At 43.1% G+C, this 23,209-nt stretch overlaps 1 protein-coding gene across 1 annotated transcript in view; it reads right to left on the bottom strand.

Moving 5' to 3' along the window:
• Positions 1 to 23,209, bottom strand: part of meis1b (Meis homeobox 1 b) — a 75,921-nt gene that overhangs the window by 15,947 nt on the left and 36,765 nt on the right. Inside the window, exons 8-9 of the mRNA XM_058058036.2 lie at positions 20,498 to 20,643; positions 2,057 to 2,133 (exon numbers count right to left, since the gene is read on the bottom strand). Coding sequence (XP_057914019.1) covers positions 2,057 to 2,133; positions 20,498 to 20,643 — 223 coding nt within the window. The remainder of the gene's footprint in view (positions 1 to 2,056; positions 2,134 to 20,497; positions 20,644 to 23,209) is intronic.

Genomic DNA, 23,209 nt, shown 5'->3' with positions numbered 1-23,209 from the left:
TGAGTGCCCATGCTAGCACTGATCATGTGACAAGGTGTTATCTGCGCTAGTAGAATTGATCCCCGGTGGATTCCAGCTAGGTCACCTGATCTGATAACCTCTACAGGGCTTCCCTCCACTCTCAAGTCCTTCTTATATTCCGGTGTGTGCGTGAGATGTAAAAATAATTCTCCAAAGACTTGTGCAGCGAGCGCTAATCTGCCGCCTGTGTCTTGATGTCTGCCGGAACAATGGCTGATATCATGTTAACATCATTAGAGGAGTGCTAACACGGATTTATCTCATCTCCTCCCTCCTTATCTTCCTCTGTTTTGCTTCATTTTTTTTGACATGACTTCACTCACTACATCTTTTCTCTCCGAGTCTCTCTCTCACACACACACACACATACATACAACGTGCCTTGACGTTGACTTTCCAGGATTTATTTGACAGATCAAACTCGCTTACCAGGCGGACGGTGGGCCCTTTAATTAGGCACGGCTAATGACGGGAATCGTGTGCTGCTGGCGATCTCACCCTATTTCTACCTTTCTCCACGATGTTACCTCAGGTTAAAACTACAAGTTAGCAGCTTTGATTTAAGTCAAACGGGCGGCCGATAAAAAATAAAGTCAGGCTGCCAATTAAAAAGGCAGCTATGTGAAACACTAGCAAAGAATATTAATCAATAATCATACATATTTTAGCACAATCGGCACCAATTTGAAATGAATAGTCATCAATGTTGCCGTTGCTTGACGTGCAAGCTATATTTTCACTTTACTTTACTACTATTCATTTATTCATTCACTTTCTACCGCTTATCCTCACAAGGGTTGCAGGGGTGCTGGAGCCTATCCCAGCTGTCTTCGGGCGAGATGCGGGGTACACCCTGGACTGGTCGCCAGCCAATCACAGGGCACATATAGACAAACAACCATTCACACTCACATTCATACATACTATGGACAATTTGGAGTCGCCAATTAACCTAGCTGCGAGGTCTGTGCGCTAACCACTCGACCGCCGTGCAGCTAACCATTACTATTATTACTGCTTATTTTTACACTTGTATGAGAGTTAATAATGTGAAAAAGTCACTTAAAGGGGACCTATTGTGGTCATTTTTGGACTCCTATAGAGCAGCTACACACAATAACCCACACAGAACGCTTTCCAGATCTTCCAGATTCTTTGTTCTTTGTAGATCCCTTTGTAGTTTTTCCATTGACTTCCTGCTTCAGACCCAAATGGTCTGTTTACTTTACTCCACCCCGGGTCCTCTTATAGGTACCCCCAATCCGCTGTGATTGCACACGCTCCCAAGGGCTCCCGAGGACTTCTGGATGTGTAGGTCCACATTTACTGAGTGCAGGCAATCTGCAGCCCATATAAGGACGCCTGGATTGCACTTCTTTTAGGGCTCACTTCGATATCCGCAAACCTCATCTGGCATGGTTTAACATGATAATACAATATTGTTACTACATTTATAGGTCAGAAAAGTGGAAAAAAACACAATATGCCCCCTTTAATGTTGACACAGTTAATAATAGTTAAGAAGAAATCATCATCATCCATTGGTCGTCAGCAGCATCTTCTTCTGTTGACTGTTTGCACTTGGACTACAAATGTGCGCGAGTATGCAAATGAAATGTAAAACGCTGCAGTGAGTGCACACCAATCAAATATTCATCCACGGTGAATAAATGTTAAATGAGAAGTTCACTGCCATTTTAACAGCAAGTAAACGTCTGCCACGTGAAAGTTCAAGTAAAAAATAAATAAATAAATAAGGAGGGGTAATCAGCAGTGGCTAGCGCTGCTTGGCTAATCACCCTGCTAACGTTGGTGCGTAAGATGATTTTATTGGATGTTTTCAGACTCTTAATTAACGCTTTGGAAAATGACTGCGGGACATATCTGTTTAGATTGATCTGCACCATGCCTGATTCCTTAAGTGATGTGTTTCTGCGTTCTGGGGGGGGGGGGGGGGGGGCTGCTTTCATTCCAATGACTGGGAGCCGGGATGGCCTGAGGGAAGGATCATATCCACGCTGTGAGCTTCTCTTACCAGTTGTTGACTTGTAGGATGGTGAGGCCCGTGTCTTGTGCCAGCTGCTTCTTCTGTTCCTCTGACGGGTACGGATGCTGCAGGAAAACAGAGATAACGTTTAGTCCACTTCCCGTTAGGGGAGGAGCTTCTTTCACTGCCTTGATGAGAGCTCCGTGTGTGTGTGTGTGTGTGTGTGTGTGTGTTGCGTCTGTCCTCGTCATTAATGGAATATGAGCTGTTGTAATTAACGCCTGCCAAAGAGGGGCAAGCCAATTAGGAAGTCAAGTGAAGTGGAGGAGCAGCTCCACCTAATTAGGCACAAATGTGCATTGTGTTACTGCAGTGGCACTCGGCTCTGTGCAGACCACCGCCAAGGCCCAAAAGTGAGGGAAAACCCATCCCCTCCAACGACTTGCATGGAATCATATTGCTAGCTAACTGACCAAAATATTTTAACTGGGACCAGTACAAGGTGGTACAACTTTATAGGCGTATTCTTATGCTGCGACACGGTCTTTTGCTTTGCTTTTGTGTCTGGGACTTTGTTTGGAAACTAGCATTGTGCTAAGTCCAGCATCATTACTGCACTGTCCCATCCTATTAAACATTTCCGTCCACCCTAATCATGTCTAATTATGCAATATTCATGTTTTGTTTCCCATTAACAAATGGGTGCTGGAGCCTATCCCAGCTGCTTTGGGTGAGAGGCGGGGTACACCCTGGACTGGTCGCCAGCCAATCACAGGGCACATCACATTCATACCTACAGACAATTTGGAGTCGCTAATTGGAATGTGGGAGGAAACCGGAGTACCTGGAGAAAACCCACACACGCACGAGGAGAACATGCAAACCCCACACAGAGATGGCCGAGGGTGGAATTGAACCCTGATCTCCTAGCTGTGAGGTCTGCGCGCTAACCACTTGACCGCCCTAACATGCACTCAAAACACTCAAAATGCTGGACACCTCCCACCTTCAATCTTGGCTCTGTAGTGGAAAGTAGAGGGACTAACACAGGTGGTTGCAATTCTCCATTAAAAAGGAGAGAAGAATAAGCAGAAGTGGGTAAATATTGCTTTCATCATTGCCAGTAAGTGTTCAAACTATTTGGGACAACAATACACTGTTGAAACTTGTATACTGTATACTCAGTGAAGTACACTGATAGTACACTGAGTCAGTCTTCTGAGTGCACAAAATACGTGCATAAAATCAACATTACACATCACAATAGTAAACAAAGACATTTTTTGCTCGATTCTTAGAAATACCCACAAAAGCCCCCATCCAACAAATCAAACTGTTGCAACAAGCTGTGACATATTGACCAACAACAGTTGTCATATGCACACTGCAAGCCTGTACACAAACAACACAACAACCAGACGTGTAAAATTGGTGTGGCGCCAGCATGTATTTCTATGTTCTCTTTTTTTTTTCCATCGACTTGTCCCACTGCATAATGAACAGGACTGTCTGAAGCAGACAGACAGTTTTTTCCCCAGCAATCCCTCGTCCATGTGATTGGCTGTGGGGAAGACAACAAGGAGGAGGCTAATTCCATGCAGTAAGTTATAATTGCATTGTCGCCTCTGGTCAAACTGATGTCCGTCCCGTGTGTGTGTGTGTGTGTGTGAGTGTGTTGTCTATGCGTCCATTCATGTAAACAGAGCATCTAAAGGCGCCGATCTGCCGCCCACGTGGGCACACGACCCTCTAAAGTCATAAAACACAATTGTTTAGACTAATCGAAGGTCTCACACTGATCCGACTCGACAGCAGTGTGTGTGTGTGTGTATAAAGTCGTCCATCCAGCCGACAATGATGAAGATAAAAGACAAAGTGTCACGGATCTGTGGAAGCAGGCGAGTCACACTCGTGATAGCGTGGTTGACTGGAGGGGTGGGGGGAGGGGGGTGGTGGTGTCCACACTCGAGCCTGCAGTGCAGAACAAATGAAGTCTGTTTGGCTCGTTCCGCCCAGCCGTCACACAAATATACACAACTGACACGCATGCTGCCTCCGCTGCCTTCTACTCCACAGCACAACAGTGACTGGAATATACCAAAAATAGTGCAATCCACCAAGCCGGACACTTTCATTCATTTATCCTGGAGAACCCAGCACAGGTGGAGTCCTGCCGTAAATGTGGAAGCATTGACACAGTGATACAGCATTTTTCAATCTGATCATTAGTGTACGTATTTGGTGTGTTCTTGGACAACGCTGATTGCTTTCAACACAACAGAACGCTCCTGTTCTCTGTTCTAGCATTGCACACAGGCGCCATCCTTGCTTGTATTACCACTCCGATACGACCTCCTTCCTTTCCGCCTTTTCACTTTCTTCTCCTCTGATATAGATCTGTGCTGCTTGGTAAAAAATGACCAGATTTTAAAAGCTGTATGAAAGGGAAATTCCACATTTGAACTCAAGAAAATGAAGAATGAGGAAGAGTCTCTAGAAACAAGAATGTAGATGATGGATGTGGTAGAACAAGAAAATCAGGAAGAAACTATAAAGGATTTACCGTATATCAACAATTAAAAGAGGGCGGCATGGTGGACGAGTGGTTAGACCTCACAGCGAGGAGACAAGGGTTCAATGCGTGGGTTTTCTAGGTTAATTGACGACTCCAATTAATGGACTCCAAATTGTCCATAGGTATGAATGTGAGTGTGAATGGTTGTTTGTCTATATGATCCTAACACAAGAGGAGGGTTAAGAGTATGTTAAAAAAAACTTGTTTACATGTGTGATTTAATGACAGGAACATTTAGTTTCATCATTTTTTTCCATGATTAGTAGAAAGAGCTGTAACAATTTTGGTTCCCTTCTGGGGTTACCAAATATGGTTCCTAGCCAACCAATTTTTGAGCCTCTCTGCTGCAAAAATGGATGTGGTTCCTTCTGCCAAAACGCTACAGGAACCACAAGACAGCAGCAAGCAAGGATCAGCTCACTCCATGTTGTCCTCTCTTATGTTTTTGGCGGGCCAAATGAGGTCCAACGTGTCAGGACGTTGTGATATAACAGGTCGCCCGGCAACAACTTTTAATATTGTCTGTGACTGTGCCTCCTAATGACCTTTGGCTGGAAGTCATCCAGTGAGAGAGCGAGAGGCCTTCAATAAGAAAAGCAATAACATGTTCTTTAAAGGAGCAGATGGAAAGTTTCTGCGCATCCTTCTCTCCCTCGGCTCTATCTTAATGATACGTCTTCTCCAAATATACAACTCCTGTCATGAGAATGTCCAGGCTGTTCTCTGCTAGCATGAGGCTGCCAGGACGGCGAGAGAGAGAGAGGGGTGAGGACGTGGGGGGTGGAGGGGGTGTTTCCCATGTCAGTGCAATAGTGTCCAACAGTTAAGTATAACGTTTCTTGTAACCTCTGCCATGCATGTGTATAAAGTACATGATCACGGCAGGGAGGTGCATTAGTGACACCTCTTCCTCCCGTGAAGACAAGGAAAGGTGGAATGGAGCCAGCGAGAACAAAGAAGGAGGCGAGGGAGGAGATGTGAAATCGTGGAAATGGATATCTGCAACCCCCGGAGGGTTTACCAAAGAGATAAGAGCATACATATTCCACAGAACTCTTTTACTCCACTTGTCGCACACTTAAGTTGAAGCTACTCCTGGCGGGAAGCCATCATAGACACTGATCGTGATTTAGTATGTCACAAAAACATTTGTAGTTTCAGAAGAAAGATATGAATGGCAATGGTTCACAAAAATGAAGTTTCATGGTCACCTTGTGCAAACTTTGCTAATTACACCTCTTGCTTACTAAGCCTGACTTTAATCCAGAAGATACACCAACTACCAAGTGCAAAAGGTATTGTTCTTATTGTTTGTTGGTTTATTAGCTAAGAGTTACACAAAAATGACTATTCATTCATTCATTTTCTACCGCTTATCCTCACGAGGGTCGCAGGGGGTGCTAATCACAGGGCACATATAGACAAACAACCATTCACACTCACATTCATACCTATGGACAATTTGGAGTCGCCAATTAACCTATCATGTTTTTGGAATGTGGGAGGAAACCGGAGTACCCAGAGAAAACCCACGCATGCACAAGGAGAATATGCAAACTCCACACAGAGATGGCCGAGGATGGAATTGAACCCTGCGCGCTAAACACTAGACCACCGTTCCACCTACAAAAACGACTAAACTAAGCTAATTAGTTAAACAACTAATATAGGAATTTGCCCGTCGCAGAATGCAAATGGTCTTCGATGAGTGATGTACTACATCGTTCTCCATGAACCAGGGAGTAGCGAACTAATCTTAGGGGAGTTCTGCACTTAACCAGAAAAGCCTTAAACATGACAGAGTGCTAAGTTTGTGAGAAATTTTGGATAAGCACCAGAATTTACCGGGCTGTTCCTTGGTTCTACCATCCACAAACGTTCCCCGGAAATGGATGAAGCTGTTTTTTCGCACATCAATTCCTGGAGGGAGGTAACTACCAACTAAATACATGGCATAGGATGGTTTTTGATAGTGATAATAATAGGATAAGACAGGATAAACTTTATTTATCTCACACTTGCAGTGTCAAATTTGACTTCATAAAAGTGACTGAGTAAAAAAAGTAACATAATAAAAGTTATAAGGTCTTCACAAATGGCATCGTCAGCACAACCAACCACCCTCCCACCAGAAATGCCAAAAACACTCTTTGTATTTGCCTCGTCAAGAACAAGAAGTGCTGACTGCAAACAACGCTGTGATGTTATATTATTTCAAAGTACTCCCGTTTTTATTCCATCTATAACATCAACACTCATGCTGAACTCCATCCTTAGAGCTGCAGCGTCCTTGCTTATTAGCGCTGTGGTGATATCGCCTTTCTATTTAAAGCCTGCGAGCGCCCCCATTAAAAAAAAAAAAAAAAAGCTGGACACGCCACATTACGGTTTAAAAATCAGCAAGCGAGCACGAAACACAAGAGAGAGAGGACGAAGGGAGGGACGGGAAACAAATCATATGGCGTTACAATCATGCGATGTCGCTCCAACAGAGGACATGACACCGCACGACGTGGGCTGTTTGGAGACGCTTCGCCAGCAGATGGTCGTCTTTGCCACCAGGCATCAACAACTGCAGTAAACAACTTGTTACCAAAATGCAATGCAATGCACCATTTTGTCACACTTTGTTAACGCTACAAAGCGACATGAACAAGATAACATTATGGATTTAACTGGAAGGAATTTTACTAAACAGTTGACACTTCATAGAAAAAGAGCAAAATACCATCTCAATACACACAAAAAATGCTATATTACACCACAAAAAGACATGATGTTTGAATGCAAACATCCTTAGCGTGATACTAACTCAATGTGTAAGTCAGACTACATCTTCAATTGACCTTGTAGTGACTCTTTACTGCCTCTTGAGGACCAAAGTTGAATTATATGCCAAGAGGGGTCTAAAGAGAAAGTGCGAATTGATTCCTGCTTGTCGACTTGGCAGGTGAGCTACTGACTTCTTTTGGCCAAGCGGCAGCAGGCCTTCTCCCAGACGACTAATCCGGGGGCCTTTTTTGGCCGTAGGGTTAGATACACAACACACACACACACACAAGTTGGCGTGCTCTACACTGAGGAACACACTGTTTACTTGGGAGTGTATCCTGGCTGCTGCTAGGCCAGTATGAGATTACCTTAAATATTTGGGGAGGTGAGCACATTGTTATGCTGGCAACTAAAGGCCAGAACGCTGAGCAAGTGCAGACTTTTTAGAAGCAGCCTTCCAAATATAAGCTCCCACTCCCATCCAGTGGACGCTGCGTCCTCTGTTAGCAAGCAAGCGCGAACGCCAGTGTAAATTCCTCTGTCTGTAGTTGGGCGTCCGCCGGCATCCCTTGGCCTTCATTAGGCAGCGGCGACAAAGCCGGCCCGGAGAGAAAAAGAAAGGATTAAAGGACAGAAAAAGAGAAGAACTAAATAAGAGAAGAAAAACAAAGCCCCCATTCCGAACCTTATTTCCTTAGAGTCGGCTTTCTCCGATGCAAAACAACAAAAACATTTAAGATGAGACAGGAAACAAAAATAATAATTATAACAATGTGCTTCAACATTGCTTGTAACATGCATAATTCAACAACATGAACACACATGCCACAATTGACACTTTGTCATCCAGCCTTTCCCTGTCTCCAGGAGATAAAGCACGTCGAAAAAAAACAGATGTTTTCATTCATTAATGAGCACTTTTTCACTCTCCAAAAAACAGCTTTTGTTGGTTTAGTGAAGACTCGGAGCGTTCCGCATAAATCTAGTTAGCCGAGTTAGTGTGGAAAAGTGTGTTTGCGCTGTCGTGCAAAGCGGATTAGCCGATGCACGGCATCTCATCTTCCACTAATTGATCATCAGCGTGGTTTGTCTTGTTGAAAAGCTAAAGGCCTTGCTGTGCTGTGCTTGAAGGTGGGCGGGGCTTCATATGTACTGAATATTACAGCATGTATGCACATGAACAGCAACAGTCAAGTCTTGGCACGGTACGTTGTGCGGCTTTTACACCTCGCTTCATTAAAGACGAGGGCGTGCTTCGTTAGTGCTGCTGATTCCAGCTCGGGGGCGAGGGTGGGTATTTATGAAGGCTGGACGGATGTTTCACAACACCTGCCACCGTGCAATAAAGGGTCTCGCTAGCGGGTGCTAGTCGCTGCTCGCTGGACTGAAGCTGATGAGCGGGGGGCTAATTCAAGGGGTGATTATGTAGTTTGCTGGACCACTAAACCTCTTTAAGCCCGTAATTACTGCCTATTTGAGCGAGGGGAGGCACTCCAAAGCAATCGGCGCTCGCACCGAGCCGCGCCACAGCTGGAGGTGTGCCGCCTCCAGGGGCCGGACCGGTGGAGCTGGGAGGCGTCGTCTTAGTGAGACCAGAGAAGTAACAGTGGGATGCCCCTTAGAATAGCAGCGTGGCGCCATCGCTAAGCTTCACGTTCACAATGTTCCTATTGTAGCACGTGCCTTCTTTACATAAAACCTGTCAAACTAGTACGATTAAGTGTTACCGGTCGTCTAATAACGTCTTGTATCACAACAATGCATTTTTTTTAACATTAAATGGCATAATTATGTTGGATTAGTATGTAATGTGGTGGCATGTTTAGGAAAAAAAAAGTGCTTTCGGCTCATCAGAAGTGATCCAAGGGCGGGTAGAATTTAAGAGTACACTCAGATTGTACTGCAAGGGGTGTCCAACTTTGATATTTTATAAATCAACCATGTAGACATGCTACAAAGTTATTTTTAAATAAGAAAAAACTGGATAGAAGCTTTGTGAGTAGTATGGATTCACTGTGGTTTTTAAATATGTCCAATGTTTCAGTTTTTTTCGGAAATAAATCTTTGTACATTTTTTTCCAAACCTAATTTAAAAAATATAACTTTATTTTCTTATATTACTATTTTTTAAAAATATTAATAATGTATTTTTTTAATATTTCAACTCACAACTAAAAATTTTTTAACTTAGTTTTATAAAATCAATTCATTCTTTTTCATGTATTATTTTGGTTTTCCATCCATCAATTTTCCTCATTAGGGTTGCGAGGGTATGCTGGAGCCTATCCCAGCTGTCTTCAGGCAAGAAGCGGCGTACACCCTGGACTGGTCGCCAGCCAATCACAGGGCACATATAGACAAACAACCATTCACACTCACATTCATACCTATGGACAATTTGGAGTCGCCAATTAACCTAGCATATTTTTGGAATGTGGGAGGAAACCGGAGTACCCGGAGAAAACCCACTTACACACACACGAGATTCAAACCCAGGTCTATCCACCGTGCGGCTTGTATATTTAGACTTTATTCTTGTAAAATTACAGCTTAAAAAAAACGGCTGTGTTTTTTTAGTTTCCTTGTTAAACTTTTATACTTTTATAACGGGCCAGGAATGGCCTCTGGGTGGCATTTCGGACAACACTACTGTATTGCATACACACTTGATGTCATCACTTAATAATACAACACTGTATTACTGCTGTGTTTATGGCTAAGAAGCAAGATGCCGACTTCGGACCACGTCAAACAAAGATGACCAAGTCTGGTACCAATTGTCCTTAGATTGTGGGGTGTCTATTTGGGAGTCATTCCACCTGACTTTGAAGCAAATGTGACATCATGAATGATCCCTCCCAGGAAGCAATTTGGGGAGCGCAGAACGCTCTAATAACCTTGGCGATATTATTACCATAATTACCCTTTTGCCCCTGACGTTTTAATTAGAAACCCACCATTGGCCTACCCCCCACACCCACCCCGGGGGAGAGAGGTGAAAGGGGGGGGGGGGGGTTGTGAAAAGTAGGGAAAGTAGGTGAGGTAATTTTACAATTGCTCCCTGATGCCATGTGGAGTATAAAAAGATCTCATTCAGAGTACATCTCATCATCTTCTCACCTGTCCCTGCCCTTTCCATCCATCCGCTCTATTTTTAGCTTTTGGCAACGCTTTCTCACGCTACACTAGCATCCCACCCCCCCCACCCTTTTTGATTTTCCTTCCATTCGCCTCCTCTTGCTGTTAAGTCCCATGTTTCCATCCATGAAGTGCCAGAGCTCTCCTGCTTCTTCCCGTCTCCTCATCTTCTCCATCAGTGCACCGCTTTTACAAATCAATGAGCTAATCCGATGTAACAAACAAGTGAGCAGCACCCAACCTACCACCTCCACCTGCTAACACGCTCTCGCCTTGCCAATGCAGGAAGAAGACGACACATGAGAGATTTTCAGCTTTTTTTTTTGGTCATTTCTCCACCTCCCTCCACCATGCTACCAGCCCTTTAGCCCTTAGCTGTCCAACTCGTGTCCAGCATGACTTCATGCTCGTCTGCATTCACAGCCTGCTTGACTGCGTGCAGGAATCCTCTCACAACACTGAACACAAACACACACACACACACACACACCATAAAAAGCAATTTCCCATCACTTTGCAATGACTTACAAGGATTTCTCCAAGACCTTCAATTATATGTTAGTCCTACATTTTTGGCCATTACAGTGAAATACCTAAAGTAGTACTCCACAGAGGTAGTACTATTTTTGACATTTGACCAAAATCTAGGAATAATATGTCTTCAAAGTAGCACAAAACTTCAAAAGGATCAAGTATCTCGGACATCATCCTAACTCTCGTGCTTCTGACACTTCATTTTTGAGTGTGTTATTGTGTTCTATTATGTTTGCGTTACATCTTTTGTTAGATATTCATATTAATATGTACAGTGGTTAGTGACAGTTACAGTCACTGGATTCAAACTACCGTTTCACTACTTTTTGCATGTGTGACACTTCACGTTGAAAAGTTATTATGCCTTTTTGAATCTGTTATGGTAATGGTAATGGTTTTATTTCATTTGAACATGCATCAGATTACAATTGAATGCATCACATAATCAGTTCACAGTTCCACATGTCCAAAAGGAGTAGGAAGAAGCAAAGCTTATTAAATCCTACCCCTCCATCTGGTACTTTTACAATCAGTAACTGTTACATTTGTTCACTTCCTGCTTTCCATAATACAGTTGAAGGTTTTTTTTTTATTTTATTTTTTTGTCCCGTACCGAAGTACAAGGTGATATGACCATACAATGACATAATGGGTACCATAGTAAGTGTCAATATAGTGATATATATAGCACATCATGACTGGTTCAAGACTCTTCATCCTTGTATTTAGCAAACATCAACTGCTTGTATTGTTTCTTGAATTGGCTCATCATTGTGCATTGTTTGAGGGTCTTACTCAATCCATTCCATAGTTTGATTCCACATACTGAAATGCTATGGCTTTTTAACGTAGTCCTAGCATATAAGTGTTTCAAATGTAGTTCTTCCCTGAGATCATATTTCTCCTCTCTTGTAGAGAAGTACTGGATGACATTTTTAGGTAATTGGTTGTTTTTAGCCTTATGCATTATTTTAGCTGTTTGAAGATTAACTATATCAGCAAGTTGAAGTATTTGTGATTTTAGAAATAAGGACTTAGTATGTTCTCTGTAGGCGGCATTATGAATTATCCTTACTGACCTTTTTTAAATTATACAGTACATTTAGCAAGTGAAGATTGCTTTTATTGTTATTACCCCATATTTCCACACAATAAGTAAGATATGGTAGAACCAGAAAGCAATAAAGAGTGTGGAGTGATTTCTGATTGAGAACAAATTTTGCTTTGTTCAATACTGAAATATTTCTGGCCACCTTATGTTGTATATTTGTAATATGGGGTTTCCAGCTCATATTATTGTGTTTACATGTTCATTCTAAAAGTGTGAGTGAGCGCTAAAATGTTAAATTAGTTACTGGAACTGCTATAATCACCACAGTTTGGCCCCGGAACAGATTTATTGTTTGTATTCCTCTGCGTTTGACCTGATAGACGCAGAGAGGTTTAGCACGTGATGGAAAGGCAGAGAGGTGGAAAGTGTAGGACATGCATTAACAATAAGAGACTCTGATGGTGTTGCAGAGATAAGATGTCTCACGGACAAGATGCAACGCATACCGAATTGATAAATACTAAGTCGAACGGGCGTGCAAACACGTTATCGGGATGTCAACATCGCAGCGTCCTGCACGCAAACTACAAACAAAGCCATGCACGCAGACACATAAATAACGCAAATGAATACACAAACAGCACTGGCTCTATATGCAGTACTTATAAGTATATATATACACAGTATAAGTCCGAGGTCCTGAGCCGCATGCTGACTCCAGCCAGAAGAGATCCTCACAATCCTCCGGATCACCAAACAGCCTTTAATGGATGGTGGCTAACAGCTAGCGCTAATGTGATTTCACACTAAGCAGGGTTAATATATCGCTAGCTGGCTGAACACAACCGTGACACACACACACACACACACAAAGGCTAGGCCAAACTTTCTTCAAAGCTTGTAAACTTGTGGAGTTTTAATGTTTAAAAAAAGTGCTGTGATTTTATGTTTTTTTTTAAATAGTTTGTTGCAAGATTGCTAAAAAAAATGCAGTACACTAAAAGAAGTTCAGTACTTGATGAATTTGTACTAAACTTTATGCAGCGGTGGCGCATGAGCCTAGGATTAAAAAAAAAAACGTTAAATCCTAGTAAGGATTCATTTCTCAGTACAAATGTATCGTAATGATATTAAAAGCAGGGGTACATCTATGAAGGTCCATTTGATCCAATTTCGAATGGTTCAGCCTTGGTTGGGGTCTCTCCTGAGTCCTAGTCACTTTTCCATCAGTGTCGTGTCAAGCTACTCGTTATCGTGTGGCCACATTTTCCCGCTGGCTCTTCCACACTTCAGCTTGCCACTCACTCTCCAATAAATACCACAGCGATGGTGGGGAACTCCACACCACACCCATGCACTGATGTCACAGCTGACTCTGCTCCCTGTGTGTGTGTGTTAGAACGTTCTCTCTGTATATATGTCGCCAAAGCAAGAATGATGTGTCATTTCAGAGTTATCAGGTCTTCCTTCCCACACACACACACACACACACTGATAACACACAGCTGATAATGAAAGCGAGGACTAGTGTGAAAAAGCGCATGAGCATGAAGCCATCAATCACATTCAGCAATGAAATCAGAGGCTGAACGTTCCTGACTATGAAATTATGATGGCGAAGATGTTCCTAAAAAATGACTGAATAAAATGTTGTGAGTGGTCCAGGACGGAGTCACAAACTTTTTTTGTTGTTGTTGTTGTTAATTGTCTGTAAACTATTTTATTCATCACCCTGCACATCATATTTGGATTTTTGTTGAAATAAATGTTATTGTATGCAGGATGTATGTGATTTGACTATTTGGGTCAATGACTTTCTGGTTAAAGAAATGTGTGTGCATCACGCTAAGCTACTTTAAGCCAAACGTAAAACTTACACAGCTAAAAATGGACCTCAACTCTACATATTGCAAGAAGTAACAATTATACATATCATCATTCATTCATTCATTTTCTACCACTTATCCTCACGACGGTCGCAAGGGGTGCTAGAGCCTATCCCAGCTGTCTTTGGCCAGAGGCAGGTTACACCTTGGACTGGTGGCCAGCCAATCACAGGGCACATATAGACAAACAACCATTCACACTCACATTCATACCTATGGACAATTTGGAGTTGCTAATTAACCTAGCATGTTTTTGGAATGTGAACAGAGATGGCCGAGGGTGGAATTGAACTAGCTGTCTCCTAGCTATGAGGCCTGTGCACTAACCGCTCAGACACCGTGCATCCACATATCATCATATATATATATTAAATACTGCATTTTAGATACAGTAAATGCCAATTCACCATTGATTGTGACTTATTTACATTGAAAAAAATATTTATATACAGTAATCCCTCGTTTATTGTGGTGCCAGACCTGTTGACATGATTAGCGTTCTATGTTGACACCCACATAGTCCCATTTACATTTCAAATCCCCAATATGCTTAACATAATAAAAGATAATAAGCTATTTTTTTGGCTTACCGCGGACATAACAAAACAATCAAACTTACAGTTCCCATGTCTAGAGCTGACTGATGAATAACTAGCATAGCTCCAGGCATTATTTTAAGATGTGTAGTGAAGCCAGCTTTTTGATCACCCCTTGAAAAGGGTGAAGAAGATGATTTTTCTCAGAGTTCAATGCCGGCTCTGGAGACATACGTAGTATATTACTGTTAAAGCATCATCCAACTGCACTTTTTTTGTAATAGGAGGATCAATAGGGGCCAACAGTCGGCCCTTGGGAAGCGTCAATTTGAATAGAGCTGACCTCAAGCCTTTCAAACTCAGCCTTTCAAACGAGCAAGTAGACCCTCATCAAGGACCTAAGTCAAGCTAAAGCTATACTTTCCTTTTCACTTCCTGTAAGTGAATGTCTACATGTCCCATGATGAGACAAATAAGAGAAGGAGACAGAATAGCATCAGCTGAAGTCTCCGTCCTTAACTTCATAAATAAACAACAAAGACACGATGTCAATCTTGTCGTGTCTCGGCCTCCAATTCGGCCTGGTGTCTCCGATTAGATCTTAATCCAATCTAAGTGGCGGACAGCATCGGAGGCGCCAGCGTCCTCCTGCTTTTCAAAGAGCTCCTCAGAGACGACAGACAGGCGCGTACATGCGCCAAAGGCTTGGCATGACGACGTGACGTAACCCGGCGTCAGAGCGTGGCCACGGAACAAGTCGCTGTTTTTCTCGGGGTTTTACTCGATTTGAGAGGCTTTATCTGTGGCAATGGAATTGGCTGTGGGCCCTGTTTGTGTGTTTGTATGTGTGTGTGTGTGTTCTTGTGTCTTTACTTGGTAGGATGACTTGAAGATATCAAAAGCTGCTTGGTGTCCATAGAGGAGCCAGCTGAGTCAACCTGACTGCCCCCAACCCCCACATTGGCCCACACCTTGTAATGGAAACATCATCAATTATCCTTCTTGACAGGCCCTAGAGACCAAAGCCAGACAAGGCCTCTTTTTTGTTTTTTGGGGGGTGGGGGACACCTTTTTGTTGACTGATCCACTCGCGCACACACACTAGCATGCTTACGTATTAAAAGACAATGAGACGATGAGCCATCTTGTAGGTAAAAACCCATGGGACCTTGCATGGCGCCTCTCACTGGGAGCACTGGGATGATGTTGGTGGTGTTGGGGGGACTGGCGGTTTTAGTATGACCAGGGCAGAGGGTATCCAGCGGTCCTGACACGGATTCCTGAAAGGCCATCTGTTCCATGACTGATGGACAGAATGATGGATGGACCTGCCTGCCCTCCTTTTAAAGGGACCAAAGACCTTTATGGGGTCAAGGAACCATATTTGGTGACCCAAGTGGGAGTTCACAATGGACTCCATATGACAGCCAAAAACAAAGAAAGAAATACAATCGGGGTTCGAACATCGCTCCCATTAATAAATTATTTCTCTTTCATGGTTGACTACTCTCTAGTATTAGTTAGTAAATATGCAAATCGGATGTTTTCAAGCATAAAAATGTCAGTAATTGTTCATTGCACCACCGAAAGCACCAGACTTGAACAACCGACTTTTATTGCAGGTTCAAAGTATCACACAATAGGAAAAATAATAATAGTAATCATAATAATAACTGTTGCGGCCATTTCCCACAAGCGGTGAAATCCAACTTTGAACTCCCATCGCCACTTCCTGTCCGCGATCGATTCAGCTTCCATAACTGAATAGACTAACCTAGCATGATTTTGTGTTAGCACTAGCTCATAGCTATGTTAATGTTGCTAACATTTGTGTCGTACTTCCTCATGTTCCGTTGTATGGAACCGATTATCTGCGATAAACGAGGGACAACGGTACGTATACGAGACACACAATGTCGAAGACAGGTGTGGACAAACACAGCTCATTAGCATTAAAGCTACAGACACAAAAACACAGTAACACTGCTTGAAAGTATCGAGATTTCGGACTTTTCTCGCGTTGAGTTAAGAAGACGAATGACGAGGAACTAACTCTAACAGACTAAAAACTAAAATTTTGTCCATAGAGTCATTATCTATGTAATAAGAACAGAAATATTTGCAAGACGATGCCCCACGGGGACAATGGACTATTCTCGGTTTCAGGCAACTTTGCCTCAGGTGACCATGGTGATGACAAGTCGAGACTCCGGCAATAAACCGCAGCAGACTGATGGCTATGAGGCGGCGGCGAACTCTAACCTCAAACGTCCTATCGAGCTGCCCGGAGGAGTCTTGGCATATCTTCTGTGATCAGGCACCAGATAAACCACCCCGTCCCGGGTTGACCCGTCCTCATCGTCATATGCATTAGCTGCGTGAAGAGTGTGGAAAGCCCATCTGCTGGGACTGGCACCGCAGCCGTGAGAGGAAGACTAAGTTCCTGTTAAGTGGCTGTTTGCCTGCTGCTAAAGCGCTGCTTTGTTTTGTCACTAAAAAGGGAATTGTGTAGCTGTTACAAATAGGTTCATCTGGCCCAATACTCGCTTTGACCTTCTAGTTTTAAGGTGTACTCACAAGAGGCTATTTGTTCCATACTGGACTTTGACTTGTCAATGATATTGAATCTATTTATTTTTTTATTATGAAATGTGTCGGTTATTATGAAGAAGTTGTGAGTCAGCTACGGGCAAATGCACAGGCCCGACTCCTCCCACCGTGCCAAAAAAGGGCAAGTGAACTGTGTCTAAGCTTTAAGTGTGACGTGGGCCTGGACACGGTAGCGGTACACCCTTAAACATGCTAGCTGTGTGGCTTCTTTAAGCATGATGTCTTCCATGGAAGCGTTGTGGATAGGTTCTTCCACGGCAGGCTGACTCCATGCCTCCTGTGCCAGCGCAGAAATGAATTATGTCGCTTTTCACACCTGTTTCTGTTCAAAACATCACTCCTTGCCTGCCGCTGAGTGTGCTGTGAGCTAGGAATAGGGGGTACATGTGTGTACGCAAGCGGTTAAATTAGCCTCTAATTGTATTAGCGGCGGATTATGCCTTCCAGTTGGATTTTTTTTTAATACGCTCTGCTGGTGCATTTTATACGTTTTAAAAGAGAGAAAAGAGGAGGCGGCGGTGGGGAGTTTGCGGGTTGGCTTCTTTTACGAGCTGTGATCGCGGCTGCCTCTCGTTACGCCGCCTGTGTGTACAAATAGAGAGGGAGGAGAGCCAGGAGTGGGAGCGTTAGTGATAATGTGTATGAGATCCAGTCTTAGGCTGCCAGCTAATACGCTAACACACCCCATCACCGCCCCCCCCCACTCCCCCTGCTCACTGTATAAGAAGGAAGGCAGCCATGAACGGGTAAGTGGGGGGGGGGTTGTGAATTCCATCTAATTACTCTATCACATAATTTCACAAATTGCCTTTTCATAGGGGAGCGGAGGGCAGAGCGCATGCAGGGCGCATCGGGGGATTGGAGGCCCGCGCTTTCATTTACTACTCATTCTTGTTAAATTAAACAAGAAAAGACCATTTGGATGAAAGGGGGGTGGGGGGGGTGTTCGGGGGTAGGGTTTGAGGCAGGCTGTACCATGTTTCCTCCTCAGAGACCGGTGCTGGCGTTGTTGCAATGAGCTACCAGGACAGTTACGCAATAGCGTTCCGGGCTTTGGTTTCATTTCCAAGAAACGATGAAGTTAAGTTGAGCACGGTACCGTCAGGACACTAGTAGAGCAGCCAAAATATTGAATATATATATATATATATATATATATATATATATATATAAAATATATATTTTATAAAAATATATATAAATATATATATTAATATTAAAAAAATGAGACATCATCTCATTGGGCATGCTCACCGTGTCATGCGTCGTTCTTGCTTACAGCCTCTATGTCTCTCATCCAGACTGCACATTGCAACATTCATTAACACTACAGCAGCGTTCCATTCATACGACATTCCTGGAAAACAACATCTAAAAAATCCCACCACTTTTCCTGCTTGAAATCCTTTCAAGAAGCAACTGCATGAATGCCACCTCCCACTTACACTGATGGCACCGGTTTCATCTCACCACCCACCTTCCCCTTCGCTCAGGCACAATAGTGACTCCCCTGAGGGTCCAAATGTGAGGGAGGGTATTAAGAAAAAAAAAAATACACTGAGGTGGGTCTCCAAACACTATAGTATATTCTCTAGTCCAGTTTTTGCTGCATCATCTCCGCTTTTTATGCATCTGTCGCTAAATTATTAAACACACTTGAAACATAATGGTGGACCCCTCAAATGTGAATCTAGTATCCTGGACGCCTGATGTGCTGCAAGTAAGTGTGGTATTAACCCCGAAGCACTGCCATCAAATTGATGGGGATACTGTATTAAAAAAAGATGTGCGTGTTAAAGTGAGGTTACTGTTGCCTTCATGACAGCTTTTCTGGGTGTCCACACACACACACACACACACACACACACACACACACGTACAACAACATGCTATACAAAGATTCTGTTCACACCAAAAGAAGAATCGGCTTCTTGTGAATGTTTGTGGAACAATCATGAGGGTGAGGGAATTTGCAGGAAGTCCTCCCTCAACGAATGAATTCCTTTGTTTACTGATGACATTTTACCTCCGAGTGAGGCCAGAAAAGGAACATTGACGCCTATAGACGACTTTGAAGTCTTAGCGAGCATTGACTCCATTTAGGTTTTTCAGGCTAGTTTACATTTAGATTGATTAGCAGTTCAGTATTTGCTATTTTTTTGTTTACATTTATGAAATAATGGGAATTATAAATGTACATTTACCATGTACCATTAATTGATTGGTACCAAATTGTTACCTTTTCGTACCGTGAATTATAGGGTTTTATCAATGCTGAAATGAAAATAAATTAACTAAGATGTCGCACAGTAGACCTCCGCCAAGGCTGAAACTGTTGGCAAAAGTCATTTATGTTCATTCACACAAGTCGTCCCTCACAAAATCGCAGTTCGATTATCGCTCACTCGATTATCGCTATCGTGGTGTTTCCAAAATTAATTACATTAATTAATACTGTCTTTACTAATACTATTGTCAGATATAGAACTGTAGGTAATTTTAAAATAATCAGATTAGGCATATTTATTTTTGGACAAATCACCTTTCTCCACCGTGTTAAAAAAAACAGTCTCGACCAGCTACCTTGCTGACCAGCTGTTCAGACCAGTATACGTTGTGTTTTTGTACTGTTAGCTGGTCTATGCTGGTCTTGAGGACCAGCATACCAGCACAGAAACACAGTTGTGTTTTTGTACTGTTAGCTGGTCTATGCTGGTCTTGAGAACCAGCATAGACCAGCACAGAAACACAGTTGTGTTTTTGTACTGTTAGCTGGTCTATGCTGGTCTTGAGAACCAGCATACAGCACAGAAACACAGTTGTGTTTTTGTACTGTTAGCTGGTCTATGCTGGTCTTGAGAACCAGCATACAGCACAGAAACACAACGTATACTGGTCTGAACAGCTAGTTAGCAACGTAGCTGGTAGCTGGTCTATACTGTTTTTTTCAGTACGATGGATAAAGGTGATTTGTCCAAAACACGTATGATGGTCTGACCAGCTACCAGTTTGAAAAAACAACGTATGCTGGTCTATGCTAGTAGCTGGTCTATGCTGATCTTCACCAAAATATAATAACTTGCAATACTGTGAGCCTGACAATCGGGGTTGGGTGAGTGTTTTTTTTAAAGAGTGGTCCATTACTGGAATCACGAGCTGCTCCTCGTCTCCAATGAATAATGACATATTTGTTTTAAAGAAGCTCCGTCAAAGTGTCTACAGAACGCCTGCTACAGCCGGGGGGCACGCCTCACTTGGAGCAGATGACACAGAGTGTGTGTGTGAAGCAGAGTGAGGTGCAGCATGGATGAAGAAGAAGAAGAAGAAGAAGAAGAAGAAGGGGGCTGTGATCCAGCCTGTTTTCGCAGAGAGCGTCTGAGGACTCACCGTTAGATGCTGGAAGAGCCACGCTCTCATGATGTTGGTGGCCACTTTGGGGAAGATGCCCCTCTTCTTGTTGCGCTTCTTCTCCTTATCTGGGTCGTCGTCGTCGCCCGTGCTCGGAGAGGCCACACTGTTGTCCAGCCCGTCGCCTGCGAGGCAACCAAAACAGGAAGAAAAGGAAAAAGATTAGACGGTTAGACAGTTTTGTTTACGACCCGCATTCGCTGCAAACTCGCCGTTCAAAGGGAATAAATGCGATTTCCCAGGAATTCTGGAGGGCTTTGTACGGAGACACAACAATGGGCAAAAGTGAATAACAGGGGAAATGGCACCTCATGAACGCATTCATTTTTAATACTTTTATAAATATCCCTGCCTTTCATTCCCCTTGAACAACACAGCCAGTGCCAGGAAGAGACGCACAAAGGACTTGTAAGGTCGCATTTCCCCACTCTCCCATCCCGGCCCACGCAGAATTGAAAATGAGAGATTTAGTCTTTATTATCCTGAGGTGGTGGTGGTGGTGGGGGGGGGGGGGGTGTTATTGAAGCGACACCCCGTTTTGACTTGAGGTGGAAAGAGGAACACGGCACTACAAAAAGGAGGGAGTCTGCCAGGCGGCAAATAAAAGGGGGGAAGTCGGAGGCACAAACAGCGCTAACAAAGCTAGCTGCTTTTCATAACAATGGCGTCGCGGCTGCTGACAGCGACCTGTTGGGCTTCGATAAGGCGCTATATATCGAGGACACTTCACCTCACCTGATGGGAGGCGGCTTAGTGGCTTTGAGCGCCGCCTTTTCTCGGAGATGTGCGTGCTATCCAATCACTGCCGGCGTTCCGTACGGCTCTGCCTATCTTCCTAATTGTCGTTATCGGTATTCATAGACGTGAGACTTTCATAATAGCAACACGAGAAACGGTAAACAAATGGCAAGAATGAACGTAAGATACGATGCGTGAAGTTATCAGCGCTGGAAGTGCAAGAAGCAGCATTGAGTTATTTATTGATTACACACAAAGCACTCCTAAAGCCGCTCCACCAGACGACACCCCGCTAAACCCAGAACCGCCTCGATTCATTGATAATTAATAGGGATGTTGGCGCTAATCCGGTTGGAGATGACTTTTTCCAGCCTACCGCATCAATGGAATAATCAGCGGCCTAAAACCCGGGCCTTTGCTCCACATTACCTCGGGCAAAAGAATTCCTGAAAGCATGCCCGCGGGGCACCTGAATTATATACACCATTAGCACAGAGTGCCTCGCCAAGATCCATACGCAACAGCGCTGCCGGCTTGCACCTAGAACACTACGAGATGCATATGCACACACACTGAAGGGCTTTTTAATGACGCTCAGGTGCTGGTCGAGGTGATGCTGAGGTGGATTTGTTTGGGATGAAACAACACGGATGCAAACGACTGCACAGGGTGCTGGTGGAGGCGGTAGGCGGTAGCTTTTAGCTAACGCATCATCAGTCACTGAGGAGTCCATTACATGTGCATTATAAGATTTTCCCGCTATATATTAGCATCAGTATATATGGTCTAGGATGGTTCTTTTTTTTCGGAAATGCTTAATACATAACATGCACAATTCAACATATCTAAAAAGGAGTAGGAAGAAGCAGAGCTTATTTAATCCTACCTTTTTCTCCATGTCTGTTACTGATAATGTCATATCTTTTACAGGTTGACAGATATAATACTTCATTAGCTTACATTTGGAATAGTAGGGATTTTAAAAAGACTGCAAAATTAGATATGGAAAGCAAAGGAGGGAATAAAAATGTAAAAAAGCATAAACAATTCTATTACAGTAGTAAAACAGGAATAATTTGTTAATAATAAATAAAACATAAATGAATCCCAGTCACAATCACAATCTCATACATGTGGACTGTTCCAATAATCAATCTTATATTTGATTAGTGATATAAACAGTGGAATCATACCATCATGCCAATAAAAAGTATATTAAAAAAAACAGCTCAGATAACCGCTAAAGGGGAAATTGAGAACTCCTTTTCTTATGCCTGTTCACATTTGTAAACAAACATTCACTGTTTCAGAGGCATTAGACATTACACGTGCTAGTTGTACCAAATACTCTGGGGAAAAAAAAGCACACTGAGCTTCAACACATCGAACCATATCAGCTACATCACGCCCAGGGCTTGTTCCTATCGTTGCAGCATTTGATAAGTACAGAAATTTTGTCAGAAGACGACCCAAGGGCTAATACAATCTTATGATTTCATCATGGAAATGATGGAGCTGGATGACCACCCCTTCACCATGGATGAATATAGTGGCTTTTGTTGGAGCCATGGTTTGTACTTTAATGTTTTGTTAATAGTAGTGATATTTGGTTAGGACAGGGGTCGGTAACCCCCGGCTCCAGAGCCCCATGTAGCGTACAAGTCATTGTTCGCTCAAGGTGTGCACAAACTACAACTAAATCTAAATTTAAAACATCAGAAAAAATATCTTATTGGATATGGCCTTGAAAAAATATTTATTTTCTGCATCCCTACTTATATATTCTTTGTCCTTTGTCCTGACAATTAAAGCCTTCTCTTTCCATTATGTCTAAATGCACGCATTAATAGTAAAAAGAAAAATGGTGCAACACGCCACATAAAGTGTATTCATGGCAAAAGGTAAGTGGTCCACCATGCTGTGCCACTGGAAAAACAATCCATCAATGAACGT

This window comes from Doryrhamphus excisus, linkage group LG20 (assembly GCF_037039965.1).
Source record: "Doryrhamphus excisus strain RoL-2023G ecotype Guam linkage group LG20, RoL_Dexc_Guam_v1.1, whole genome shotgun sequence".
Lineage (NCBI taxonomy): Eukaryota > Metazoa > Chordata > Actinopteri > Syngnathiformes > Syngnathidae > Doryrhamphus > Doryrhamphus excisus.
Note: the sequence above shows the minus strand (reverse complement) of the source record. Positions and strands in the feature narration are given on the sequence as shown.